Consider the following 14513-nt stretch of genomic DNA (forward strand, 5'->3'; position numbering starts at 1 on the left):
CGTTGTTCAGTTCTTTTTTTCAACCCAGTTCAACAACTATGGTTCACAGAAATGTCAATATTCTTAGGTATTTTCACCAAATAGAGCCATAATTGCGTTTGTGGTTTCCAGAGTTGTCGTTTAAACATACATTATTCATGGCAGTTAGAACTAACGAAGCTCAGCGGAAGCTACACGTGCCTCAGTGGCGCACAGATGGTAGTCCAGTTCACCCTCTTTGCAGCTTTCTTGGTGTAATTTAACTCCTAAGGCGCGAACATATGCCCGCAAACACAGAATAAAGAAACCAATGCACTCATGTATCATTCTTCATCTCGTTATCTGTTTCTTGTGACAGCTGACAGTAAATTGGCGCTGCGCTATTTTTGAAGCTACAAGAAGGCCGTCCATGTGATGAGGCTATTTAAGGAAAAAAGATAGAGACCCATGCGTCAGTAGGTCCACAAATCAAAGCGAAATAACAGGAACGGAAGCCTTCTCAGCGCCCTGATATGGACGAGAGGTACGCAGTCGATGTGCGCATATTCCGCGAGAAGCGCGTGTCCAGAGCTCGAATAAGAGAAATTCTACCCGCGTTTTCGCTTCTGTGCTGCTTCTGCGTCGCTTGCGTCATCGCCTACAGGAACTACTTGGACTCGCGGTTACGGATTGGCGGCGCCGTTCCCGCCATCTCCGAGGTCCCTCGAAGGCAGCCGGGGTGGAAAGCGGCTGCCGCGTGTCGCTCTGGCTTCCGCATTCTCTACTTCGTGCATACTGCCCCCAACCACACCGAGAGGCGCGACTTCCTGCGGCGCACCATCGGCGACCCTCACATGGAGGCGTCCGCCAACACCACCCTCGTCTTCTTCGTCGGGAGAGTGCGCGATCCGGCGCTGCAGGCGGCCGTCGAAGCGGAGGCCCACAGACACGGCGACGTCGTGCTGCTGGACATCGTGGATGCGTACCGAAACCTCACCCACAAGTTCCTGCACGGATCCCGCTGGGTCATCGACAACTGCCTGCTGGACGCCAATCGGGCCATCGTCAAGCTCGACGACGACACCCTCGTCAACGTCGAGGCGCTGGTGAACCACGTGAATAGGATGCCCGAACGTCCGCCGCAGATCCACTGCCTGCTGTACAACAACGTGTCCGCTCTGCGAAACCGGTCGAGCAAGTGGTACGTCACTGAAGAGGAGTACCCCAACAAGGCCTACCCGCCGTACTGCGCCGGACTGGGCTACATCATGACGGCCGACGTCCTCCCGATGCTGTACAACGCCAGTGTCCGCGTGCCTTTCTTCTGGGTGGACGACGTCTACGCCACGGGCATGCTCGCTGCTGCGGCTAACGTGAGCCTTGTGGACCTTAGAAAACGGCGCGTTATGGGCCGCCTGAAAGGTGCGCTGAGGCACGTCCCAAGGAAGGCACTCTTTGTGCACATGGGTAATTCCCCCAAGACTATGGGTAACGCCGACAAGCTCTGGGAAGGGTTCTTCCGTACGGAACGGTCGCGCCCCTGGCCGGATGAGGAAGATGAAGAGATGGACGTCGACATCCGGAGAGTACTTCGAATACCCGGTCAGCGGTTCGCGGTTGTACTGTTCTATAGCGGGAAAGTAATGCGAGTGACGCTGAAACGGTTGCACGAACTTCTCGCGGAGTACAGACTTGTGGCGCACCGTGGGCGCGACCCGCTGCCTCATGACTCGTTTCCCGATACCTTTGTGCCAGTTATGAGGAGCATGCGGACGCACCGCTGAGATCCGCGACTCGCGTTGATTTCTTCTATTTCTCTAATAGTAGAATTCCTTCACTGCAGTTTAGGCCTATTACTTGATCTGAGCTCATGCTCCACGGCTATCGTTTTTCATCGGAGTACGTCTTGCGGCGCTAGCACGCTGAAGCAAGAACCGCACTGTTTCTTGGTACGTTTCATGCCCTTTGGAATACATAATTTTCCGTTTGTTTGTTTTTGTTCCGAGTATTTGACCGCAGCTTGCGATCACTGATATTTATTTGTGGTGTTTCGAAGCCCCGAACTGGCGCATGAGACACGTTGCTCCTGTTATTTTATTTTTATCTGTCGCGAAACATCATCTTGTGTATTCCCGACACGTACACCCTTTGTCAAAATTTTCTACGCCAAACCTAAGCCTACTGGACCATAAAGAATTCAGATAATTATATTTACCCTTAAATGTGACAAAATTATATAATGAAAGTAAGATAAAAAGGTGTTTTCTCTAGCTTACCGGCATAAAACGCGTCAGCATCGCTTGGTACCTAAGCCTGTACATTGCACTTTTTGCGGCCTGCGCACTTTAAAGGGACCCTGCAACACTTGCCATCGACTACTAGTAATGTATTTTGGGATAAAGTCTATTGTCCCAGAAATCTCCTCCCGCAAGAATTCTGAAAATCCGTTCCCAATTAACGAAACTACGCGCGATGAGAAATCGCGCATAATCGTGCCCTCACAACTCGACCGCGGACAACGCGACGAAAGCTGCGCGCTCTCTCCCGGAGAGGGGGCGGCTTGCGGCGTTCTCTTCGGCGGCCTTCGATATAAAACATGCCGGGTAGTTTTCTCCTTTTCTCCGCAACACGGAGGGGCCTATTTCCGGTCTGGTGCCAAAAAAAAAGCAGGCATGGGTGCCTGCTCGCAAGCATAGAGTTTCTTACAATACAACTAGAGGGGAGACTGGCGCTGCAATCGTACGCCTCAATGGGCGTGATGGGTAGTTGTGGATTCGGATTGGCGCTCGATGGCTCGTGGAACTTGCTATGGATTGCAGGCAGTTTCGTTTTCGTTTTGGATTTACATGAATGCATTTGCCTATGCGGGGTGTTGGCAACGTTACTTTATTCTAGTAACGTTGGGGTGTTGGAATAAGCGATCAAAAATACGTTTCTCCTTGAACTGCATGCCTCGCGTGCACTGACGCCGCCCTGAGTTGAATGTTTTGTAACCAGAGTTTCGAATTGGGTGGGTTATCAATTCACTGCCGCACAGCGAGCACGAAAACACAAATGACGGCGCTCTGTGCGGCGAAGTTGTCTGCTAATTAGGAGTTGCAGCGCTGCTCATTCGGCAGAGCAATGTATTGTCAAAGCTGACGACGGTTGCGAATCGCTTGGAACAGCCACACCTTTCGTGCGAACGCCGGCTCCTACGGCGTAGAACATGGTAGAACAGCACCACCGGCGGCTGATAGGAACGCAGCTTGATGGATGTCACTAATTCAGGCAAGAATAACTTCTCCAAAGGTAATCGGTTTCTTTTTTTTTTATGAGCACAAAGCTTCTCTTACTATTACAACCACCAGCGCCGAAACTTTTACAAGTGGTTATTAAAGAAGTCCGCGTCCTGCTGTAGTTGGCGGAAAATGGCAAACCTGCTCCACAAACCTCCTTGACTCCGCGTTTGCTTTTTATTTAAACGCGCCGTTTTTTTCGTACAAAACCGGTTTTTCGTCTCTAACTTTCTTGTTTGCCATGTAATTTGCAAACGGAGAACGGGGCAATAAGAGCTTTTTTGTAAAAAAACACATTTTGCGCAGCCACAAGCCCGTTTCTATCCTACGCAATCCGGTTCCAAAACTACCCATCATTCCCATTGAAGCGTAAGCGCCGCTGCCATGTTCACGTTGACACTAGCGCCAGTTTTCCCTCTAGTTATTTGTATGAAACTCTATGCTCGCAAGTGCACGCTGGGGCTGGTATGGCGTTGTTGAAGCAATAAACGTTTGTAGTCGAGTGGTCCCGTTGAAAGGGAAGTATTGAGCTCATCACTCAAGCTCCGCGCGCACTCAAAACACAAAAGAAACGGCCAAACTGTGCCTACAGGTTCATGCATAGAAGAGGTTCGTACACAGCGATGACGACGACGGAAATGGGAGCATCTAGCCGCGAAGAGCACCAGTGACAGCCGATCGGGCAGCCATGGCCTATGTTACGTCCCTTAGGCCATGCCAGGTGTTGCATAATGAGGACAACTGAAGAGAGAGCGGTTGGTTTTTCCGCGTCTTTCACATCGATTTGCGCGCTCACCGCTTCACGTGCACGTGTAATATTTGGCTAAGGTATTCCTGGCAATGTAATCTAAACGCCCCGCAGGTTTACTTGCACTGCTCAAAGAGTGTTGCAGGGTCCCTTTAAGCTTGGCCTAGAAAATTTTGACAGAGACTGTACGTGTATACAAATTCCTAATTTGGTTCCATCGCGATAGTTCTTCCGAGCGCGTAGCAGACCTTGACTGGGCGTCTGGTCTCATAGAGGTTACATTGCAGTGTTTAAGTTCGCTAAAGTACGCACAGCATGTAGGCTTCACGAAAATGTCATTCCTGATTTCTTTGAGGTTACATGGACGCCACCACATTTAGATATACGTGCACGTATATATGTACATAAGAGGAACGGAGAGCCTTCGTTCAAACAATGACTTGTGCAATAACGGACTCCTCATAATTTCATAGCACGGCTCAAATTTCAGCGCCCGACATATCTTTTTGTAAGACAGAGTGCTATTATTGTTTTAGTTACAGCACCCCATACCAGAATCTTTTAGTAAAGGTTTCAGTGGAAGGACGCAGCGCACAAATGTCATTCTAACCGAAGTGAAACCGAATGAGCAATCGTGTGGATGAAGCTAGCACGTTTTTTGTAAATTACATGTTTACCTCTCGGCGCGACCTGAAACCAACTTCATGAAGCCAAATCCGTAAAAACGCCGTTTACTCGGTTTCATTGGGTTCCACTTGTTATCACTTGTTGTCACTGGTTAAACTTGTCATTATTTAACTATTTCGCTAAATTTTCTAAGAAAAAATTGAATGGTGTGAAGTTCAGACATGAAGAACACGTCGGTATCATCCGCGTACTGTACTAGTTTATATATTCCTAAACCTCTCTGAAGGGACATATCTCCCATTTGTGGCCGCATTGTGCAGTGTAACCCACATAAGTTTTGTACTATTTAATGAAAGTATAAACCTTCAGTTCACCCGTAATGGGTGGCATAAGAGAAAACACCAAGTGCCTTTGCCGGCCGCCGCCCCAATTAATGATACATTTAAAGTTGCATAGATTAAGGAGCCATGAAAACAAAACACAAGGTTGATTCATTAAAAAAGGACTGTTTTGTACCGATAACAACTTCAAGCATCTAATTGAGGTATTGAACGACAGATATGGGGCAGAGGTGACTGCCCGGCCACTTTTCGGCCATTTCTCCATGACATCACAGAATCTTATTTGTGCGATTCGTGGCCAAAGGCACTACCAAAAAATGGCGATTGTAGCGTTGCCTCTAGTTCCGTTTGACGGTATCACTTGAATGCCAGCGTGCAGTTAATCCGCAGATTACTGTGTGTTCAGTGCTGACCCATAGACGCCATTCCTGCCCAGGTTACGTAACCATGGAGCGAAATTTGAAAGTTTGTCAATATTTCTTATTTTTTGATTAAATACGCCGTTCGTGGCTGCAGTGGAGCTGAGTCAATTACCAAAGGCCACTTTATTTTAAATTCAACAAAAGTACCACTTTGTCTTCATCGCCCCTTAAACAAAATCGCTAAATTTCCACCCTGTTTTCATGCTATCTCCCGACACGACGACCCATCTATACTGCGAAAGCAATGTTAAATATTTATTTATTTATTTATTCATTTATTTATTTATTTATTTATTTATTTAGAGACAGCCTTACAGGCTGAGGTGGAGCATGGAGAAAACGGAAACTATACAAAGAAGAGGAACTTGGGGGCTTATAGCCAGCACGCGGGGAAGGGAAATATAAAGAATATTACGAGAACATCATAAAACATTTTTAATGAAAATTACCCTGAAAATTTATGAACAATCAAACCAAGAGCAAAATTCAAGGAAGGAATAAACAGGGGTACAAATGCATAGTTATCAACTATGTGGGAGGCACAAATGTGCAACAAAAATATTGCGAAAAATGCGGATTTTGTTGTTCACGGAATCTGTCACGGTTTGGCATAAAAGCGATGGCGTCAGGAAAGTCATTCCAATGTCATATGGCACAAGGTAAAGAAGATTATTTGAATTCAAGGGCTTTTTCCATGGATACACTTGAAGCTAAACTATTTGTGGAAACGTGACGACATGCGTGAAGGGGCTTCGACGGGGAGTGGTGATGGGTAATCGCTATTGACGTATTTGTGGAACCGGCACAGAAGTGCGATCGCGCGACGAATTTTTAATGGTTGTAATGGAATGTAAAGTTTTATCGGTGTTATACTTGACTTGTGATCATAGTTGCGAGAATTAAAATGGCCGGCTCTGTTTTGGATGAACTCGAGCAGAGGTGACTAAGTAGCTTTACTCAGTCACTTATTAACCTACTACTTAGTAACAAAATTACTCAGCAACTTTGATGAGGTGATTAGGTGATGAGGCGAATTCCAGCGGCGGGTGGACGAATGTGAAGTTAAACGATTTGCGCATGGATATTGGCGCGTTTCGCAAGTTACGGCGCATGTATCCCAATGTTTTAGATGCTTTTGGGTAGATTAATGTGAGTTGACCAGGAAGATGTAGGGGCGAAATTGATACCTAAATATTTGTAGGTGGTGGCTCGTGATATTCTTGTGTTATTTACGCACTAAGACAAATGATAATTAGCATGCTTACGAGAAAAAAAAAGATAGTTTTTCGCTCCGTTGTGTTTAAGATCATTTGCCAAGTCGTGCACCAGTAATTAATTTGGTCGAAGTCTTTTTGCGTGGTAACGTGATCTTCGACAATGTAGATACGGTAAATGATACAGTCGTTAGCGAAAGGCCGAACGCAAGGCTAACGTGAGCCTTGTGTGCCTTATACAGAAGCGCGTCAAATTATTCCTCAAAGACACGCTTAGGTACGTCCCAAGAAAGGCACTCTTCGTGCACATGGGTGATTCCCCCACGACTATGGGTAACGCCGACAAGCTCTGGGACGGGCTCTTCCGCCCGACACGTTCTCGCCCCTAGCCGGACGAGGAAGATGAAGATATGGACGTCGACATCCGGAGAGTACTTCGGAAACCCGGTCAGCGGTTCGCGGTTGTACTGTTCTATAGCGGGAAAGTAATGCGAGTGACGCTGGAACGGTTGCACGAACTTCTCGCGGAGTACAGACTTGTGGCGCACCGCAAGCGCGACCCGCTGCGTCCTGACGGCCATCGCAAACATGGACGAAAGGTGAGGCACACAAGATGAGCGCTGTTCGCCCTGTGTGCCTCACCTTTTGTCCATCTTTTGTTGCGCTGTGGTATTGAGCAGTGGTCACAGTTGCAGTTGGAGTGAGATGGGTTACCAACTCGCCCAATTCTGCACTCTACATCAGACGGCATTTCCCACCATGGTCGCCGAACGGTAGGGAAGGTCCCAGTGCGCTCGTAGGTGAACGCCAGCCCCTACCCGCTACGGAAACAGCGGACGCAGAGCGGCTAGAACGTCAGCGCGCTCTCACCTGTGAACGCTAGCACTGTCAAAGAGCGAACTTGAAGCGAAATGAAGCAAAACGAAACTTGATCCGAACTTGATTCAAATGATCCGAACTTGATCCGAACTTGATCCAAACTTGATCCAAATGAAACGAAACCTGATCCGAACTCTAACAAGAAATGTGAAAGGGAAGTGATGTTGTGCGGTGCCTGTGTGTGTGTGTCCAAGTGTCAGCAATGAATTAAGATGGGCAAATATCATGTAAATAAACTACATATATTGCCGCGAACTATACATTCTGCTTTGTTTACTTCTGTATTTTGTTGCCAGCGTCTGGCCGGGCCCAGCTGTCTTATCGAAGTTAGAAGTGAAGCGCGCGTTTCAGTCTATTTTGTATGCCGCGCTGGCTATCTAATTGGTACGAAGACTAATCGCCTGTCCTCACTAGACTAGAATGTTTGTCTTTGATCGCCAATGTTCTAAATCTAATTCGATGGTTCTCGAAGGATAAACGCAAACGATAAACGCTTCCCACGGAAAATACCGCGTCATTCGATTCGCCGACACTTGCCTGCGCACGCCATTTTGTTGACTGCTCCTTAGCCCCTTGTGTATTCCTTGAGTCGTTAGCGGAACCCTAGTTCGCTCCAATAAACTCTGTTCTTTGAATCATTTGTTTTAATTCATTTGAATCATTTTAGTCATTTGTTTTAAGTTTGTCATAAAACTGGCACCATCGTTGTCGGGGCAAAGCAGTTTTTTTCAATGAACAAAGCTTGTACTATAAGGTTTCAATGCTCCTTTATTTTAAATAAAGTGACCACGCAAGTTATTTACATCGGGTGCTATCACAGCAGCGTAGCTACGTCCTGGGCAATGTAAGCGCATGCACAATGCGCACCACGGGAAAAAATTTTCCTGCGGCAAATGACAAACAATCTCGTCTACAGTGAAGTAGGATAGATCCCTATTCTAGCTCATTACAATCTCGTCCTACATGAAGGGTGCGTGCTCAGGAGTTGTCCACGGTATCTAAGCAGCTAGGCTAGTACTTGACACCTTGCGCTACCCTGCTAACCTTAGAGGGACACTAATTGAATTTTAAAGCGAAGCTTTCTATCTCTACCAGCCAGCGGTCCTTTCGTGGCGTACGGGAGAATAAACTCCCAAAGCGGCGGAGGCCGTAAGGGGGCGGAGGGGGGGGGGGGTTCAGTCACGGCGCACACTGTAGATGACGTGGCGAATATACCAAGCGTTCCCCGCGTCCCAGAGGTGCTCACCTCGACGGTCGCGTCGGCGGGACCATTTCGTCGGCTTTGTCGTCTGCTTTAGCGACGGTTCTTTTGGGCCTGTTTTGAGGCAGCTTTGCGTTCATTGCGTACTTCCTTCGCACGGTTTGATTAACTTGTTCCTCACTACCTCCTGGGCAACCCGGACCCGACGGAATTATACGGTTGTACCGCAAAGATACGTTAAGGTTGGTTTCCAGGGTAAGAAAACAAAATATAGAGAACACATACAGACATCTCGCCGCTGGAGAAACACTAAAGAAACGCACCGCTTGCCATGAATGGGGCTCCGTTTTCTAATTTGGTGAATACCCATTCGGTTGTGTTTTAACAGGTATTACAAAAGGCGAAAGGAGCAACTGGTCCTGATTAAAAGCTATTATAAAAGTTCCCTGAGCTTTCTGCCAATTCTCAAACTTACTAAAATACCTAGGTTAAATAGGTATAAATTGGAATCACTAAGCTCACATGCAAAATTGTTTCGGTGTCTGCGCTTGTGTCGTGCGGTGGTGTAGCACCGAGCTAGCACATCAGGATGGCTAGGTTCCGCTGTCTCACACGGGTGCCCTAACATCTGCACCAGCTTGACAAATAAAGATTTATTCATCATCATCACCCTTCGAAAGACGTCCTTTCCGTTTTCTTTCTCCTTCAGCGTCGGCCACGGCCGACGCTGCTTCTGCGTTCCGGACTCCGCCCCCGCGAATTCCACGTAACAGCTGACAGAATGTCTGGTTTCACTTTTTGTAGAGCCACGTGTGTGAATTCAAGTGACGTCGCATGGACAATTGTTGTGGGCGTCGTTTAAAGCTTTCTTTTCCAACCACCTTCACAGCGTGGATTGGAGCCAATTTTTTTCAAGGCAGCATTGCGCATGTTTGGCTCGTGTGATCCGCTGCTTACTCATTTCGCCGAAATCTTGATCTTATAACGTGCGTACCAATTCGCGGAGAGATTCGTAGGCAGTATAGAAAGCATTTTAATTAGACGTCTAGGTAGGCGTCAAAGCAACGACAATAGGAGCGGCCTGCAGCTGCCATCGTCGCAGACGAAGACTATGTCAACAGCTGCAATCCGCTTTTTCGTAAAAAAATGCAATTGCGGTAAAACATTAATCATGAATGAATTTTAAAAAAGCAACAAAAAGCAGTTAGCCACGTTTTGGTCGTTCACGTACACCGTATACGCGATGAACATGCTAGCGATCCGTTAAACTGCCGATCCGAGGCTACCATGGAAACGGCGCTTTCGAAGACGCTTTGCTCGAAAAAAATGCGTGTAAATGAGCGCCTCAAAAAATAGCAAGATGGCCTCCGCACGTTAGATTTTATTCTCATGATGTAATTGGGGACTTTAAATTGGAAAGTTGTTGCATAGGACCAGTTTAAACGATCTGGCTTAAATTGGCAGCTTTTCAGGCCGCGGTGAAGCTGACATTCGCCTCGAGGTAGCGTGGTCGCGGTGGGTAAACGATGCCGTGTCGAACATATGTTTGCAATACTTCGTCACAATTTTTTTGTTAGCGTGTCTGTGCCCGCAATCGCGTAAAGCGGGTATTTTTATCACTTTACTGCAAAACCTGGTGTTTATTAAAATGATCTAACCGTGACACGCCCGGCGCCCATGGGCAACAAGCAGAACCCCGTGTCGACGTCAGTGTAATATACTTCTGGCTTCATATCCCTGCAGGGTTTAATACAGGTTGTTTCGGGTGGACTTAGTAAGTATTTGGCATATTACATAGTTTGTATTAAATATTATCGATATATCAACACCTCACCCTCAGCCATCACTGTCGCCAAATCTTCCTCTCTCTCGAATTTCAAGCTGCTCTGCAGTACTAAAGTACAACATAAATGAAGTGAACAACACAGCTCCTGGAGAGAGTCCGCCGTTGGACAACTTATTATGAAGCATCTTATTAAGCGTCCGCTGTTGGGCAAGATTTCGCTTTTGCGTTACTTTTATCTAGGTTTGATGTTGCCGACAAAGAGACATCATATTTGGGTAATAGACTGAACTCTTGGCTGAAGTGAGCGAGTGAACAACTTTATTTTGCCCGAGTCGGGGATGGGAAAAAAAGGGAGGTGGAATCCCCTTCAGTAGCCCCCTCCCCCCTTTTGCTCAGATTGGCTGGGGAAAGTGACAACCTAGGGAGGTGTCACTGTGAAAATCGCCAACGCCAGCCCACGTAATACTTGGAGCCGGGTATGCCGCAATGTGACCGCAGCAGCAGTGGAGATGGAAGTAATACCATCTGCGGCACAGGAAAGTTTCAGTTACCAATTTTTATTTGGAAAGAAGGTAGAAGAATTTTCTGCCCCTACTCCAAGGTAGGATCGAGTGTACAGAAAGAGCTCAGAAGAACAAAATTGCCAAAAATCTTGTGTGCTATTAAGTGCGCAACTCACAAGCTGCTAGTCTGGCTCATTTATTAGTAACATTTCATTAAAATAATGCGTAAATTAGTGGTAAACCCGCACGCGCGATGCCTACAAAGCGTAGTCAAGGCAAAGGAGCAGCCGCGCAAGGCCCGCCGTGATCGGCGCGCACATTCCAGAGAGGGGGAAAGGCGGTCCGCGCGCCGCGGCCGCTGAGTCCGAGAGTACGTTTCCCCCTCGCCCGATAGAACGGTCTATCCGCTAAAAGATATCAGTTCTAGTTAGAGATCCTCAAGATGATTAGATAAGTAGATTAGATCAACTTGGCTTACATCCCTGTTCTTATCGTTTGTGAGAATGGGCTTCTCCTTTCGATAATCGATCATGATAACTTCAAACCGTGCAAGACAGCGAAAGCTGTTCGCTTTCAGCTGCTAGCATTTCTGAGTCCTGCCTGTGTGTAGCTGGTTTCTCGGGGTACACTTCACAAGCCGGTAACCACACCCTTGCACTGGCGCTGAGGGAGTGTTAGTAAAGGCGTGCACAGAAAAGGCTTTCACAAAAGCAGTGTCGCTACCGACCTGGCGACTTCGGATTAATCCAACCACTGCGCTTGCTCCACAAGGGGAGTGTTTCACACCCTCCTTGGGAGTGGAACACTCCCGTTCTTGGGAGTGAAACAGTACTGTTTCACTCCCAACAATACTACTCCCAACAGTACTACTGCTTCACTCCCTTGCTTGGGAGAGGAACAGTAGCTCCGCACTACTCATCCGCTAATCCCGGTAGCCCCGCGTTTCACAATTCCTTTTCGTTTTCGCTGGAAAAACAGCCAGACGCTGAAGTGGGCGCGGAAAACGTCCACTAAGGGTTCGCCGCATGCAGTTTGGATGGCATTGCACGCATACCTGGGATACGTGCGCAGCAAGAAGTGCTAGCTTTCTTTCCTGATAATGAGCGGGATGATGAAGAACGTCCGTGTATTGAACTGTTAATGTTAAGCTAACGCCACGACGGATACATGAAATTAGCCCAATATGAACGAGATCACAACTGTCGTGAATGCAAAAGTACGTTTTAACATGGTCGTGACGCTAACGCGATGAACTGCCCTGCTGCAGTTCATCGCGTTAGTGCGGTAGCATTTGGACCAAGTGTTAACGGCTTCGTATTCTTGCTGCACTGTGTAGAGATAGGAGGAAAATACGCGCGGCATGACGCTGAGTCAGCGGCTGCAACGCCGTTGGCGTGGCGGAGGTATGCGAAGTTAAGATAGCACGCACGCTGTGCAACGAAGTGCGACGTGCGGGCAGCGACATGTCGCCGCGAAAGAACAAGTATAATCGAAATAGCGCGCTCATGATTGGTATACTTTGAGGAAATACGGCCCATTCGTGAATAAAAGGTACGGCTGCATATTTGCTGTCTGTGGCGAACCTATTAAGTTTGATTGCTTGAGGTAGTTCCGCACCAGATATGTCACGCGTCCCCCGTGTTTGATGACGCCCTCTGTATGTTTCTGCAGTTGCCAGCGCGTCTTGCAACGTCACCTTTACGTTGCGTTTATTAGTGATTTAACAGAGCGGTCAAGGGCCAGTTTGTTACGGTGAAGAATTACAGCAGAATGGAGTTTCTCAGCCATTTCAGGACTGAGAATACGCATTTTTCGGCATACAACAATAAAATCACACCGTCTTCCCGTAGGGGAATCCTGAGTAGTATGCGAAGCAGCCATGAGGGCGACTGAAGTTCCCATTAGTTTTCAATTCGTCGTTTCTGTTGACGTTCAGCTTCGCGTGCCTTCGTTGTATCAGTAGCTTGTTGACGTAGTTTGAATGAGTGAAGGACATAAGACGCGTTCGTAGCACATGCTCCCGTCTCGGTTTGTAGCGCAGTGGGAAGAGCGCCACGTAGCTCCCTTGCGGCCAGAGAGTCAAGGGATCGAAACCGGGTGCCGCCTAACTGTTTCTTTTAATAGTGGACTACGCTTACGTCAGCCCAAACGCTGACGGGGCTGAAGAGACGCGCATGCGCAGTAGAGTGCGGACGGCGGACAACAACAACGAGGGAGGGAGGGGCACAGCCCCGAGCATGAGATGCTTCGCATCTAAAACTTCAACTTACCGCAGCGTAGTTGGGACGGAATAGGAGTGCCCTTTCCGCAGCACTCATACGAGGGCCTTGCCTCCAGTGTTCCTTTTTTTTTAGGAGGTGGGAGGGGGTGGGGGGGTTTACCGCATCTCTAACTAGAAAAGCGTGTTCTAAAGGTCCAGTTCCCTCAGTCTATCTTCCCCACCAATTTGCTGACGTCAACTCTTACGACACGTTGCGGCACTGGTGAGTCCGCGGCGCTAAATTTAGCAAATCGCGAACATGCCTAATATATGCAGCCCGTGTGGGAACAAGCACAACATGACATTTCCCTGGTAAAGTTGGGATAGACGGGAAAATTGTGCCGGAGTGCCCCATATTTTGCTTGCGCAATAAAATTGACCGGTGTAGTTCTGGGAGCAGAAAGAGTGCGGGTAGAGGAGGAAATAATCAGAGTAGGATTGATGAAGAGGCAGGTGGTGTAGTTTAGCAACACTAAGGGCACGCTAAGCCACGGACATGTTGCTGGAACTTGTTTGGCCGCATCGCGTCGCCACTTGTACTCGGTGATACTTAGTAAAATGGAGTGTGAAAAGAGTGCAGGACCACGTAGGTGGCAACAGAGGATGAAATGGAAACTATTGCGACGTAATGCGGAGAGTGCTGAACAGCGAAAAGAGCAACATGCAGCTTAGGCCTTCGCTAAGCAAGCAAAAGTGGCCATTGAGACCGGAGGAACGCAAAGCACCATTGGTACGGGTGTGGATGCAGCTCGCAAGAGGTGGGCAAGAAACGCTGAGTTGCGGGTTTCTGAAGCCGGAGCGAAGTGTGCGCGTTAGGCCGGTCCTCGAGTTCCCAAAAGAGAAGGGGGATTAAAAAAAACTCGTGTTAGTTTTTCTGTTTAAGAAATCTTCGTATTTTATATTCACCATATAGCCCGGGGCAGAGCGGAATCCAGCGACAATGCTCAAGCAGAAGTTTTGTGTCTCTTTTAAGGCAAACAACCACATTTTAGCACCTACGTGGCCTGCGGAAGATGTTCATTTATGGGTTCAGCATAATGAATGAGCGTAATGAACACTGCTGTCGAGTGACTTCCCGCTCAATTTATTTTAAGGCACGATGCTTTCTTAGGCATTTTATGACACGCATCTACAGCCATTAGATGCGTTCCGCTCTACAGGATTGGTCCCGCTCATTAGGAGTCTCTTTTACCTCACATGTTTTACCCTAATGGATTAAAATGTCACATTTTTCTTGTGTTTTGTCTTTGCAGCAGTGTTGCGGGCAATCCTTTTATGCGCAAGCGGGGTTGTTTT

The 14513-nt window shown here is 47.8% G+C and overlaps 2 protein-coding genes across 2 annotated transcripts in view; both read left to right on the forward strand.

Annotated features, from left to right (window-relative positions):
* Window positions 1-14513, forward strand: part of LOC144172297 (uncharacterized) — a 175785-nt gene that overhangs the window by 136794 nt on the left and 24478 nt on the right. The gene's annotated exons all lie outside the window — the stretch shown is intronic.
* Window positions 492-1890, forward strand: LOC144172340 (beta-1,3-galactosyltransferase brn-like). Its single transcript, XM_077701099.1, has one exon. The coding sequence runs from the start codon at window positions 492-494 to the stop codon at window positions 1740-1742; it is 1251 nt and encodes a 416-aa protein (XP_077557225.1). The 3' UTR covers window positions 1743-1890.

The sequence above is a fragment of the Haemaphysalis longicornis genome, unplaced genomic scaffold, assembly GCF_048455015.1.
Source record: "Haemaphysalis longicornis isolate Haplotype H1 unplaced genomic scaffold, Haemaphysalis longicornis Haplotype H1 scaffold_20, whole genome shotgun sequence".
Classification (NCBI taxonomy): domain Eukaryota; kingdom Metazoa; phylum Arthropoda; class Arachnida; order Ixodida; family Ixodidae; genus Haemaphysalis; species Haemaphysalis longicornis.

Bases quoted from the DNA above. Each gene is read 5' to 3' on its own strand.
- LOC144172340 (XM_077701099.1), top strand. From the start codon at position 492: ATGGACGAGAGGTACGCAGTCGATGTGCGCATATTCCGCGAGAAGCGC.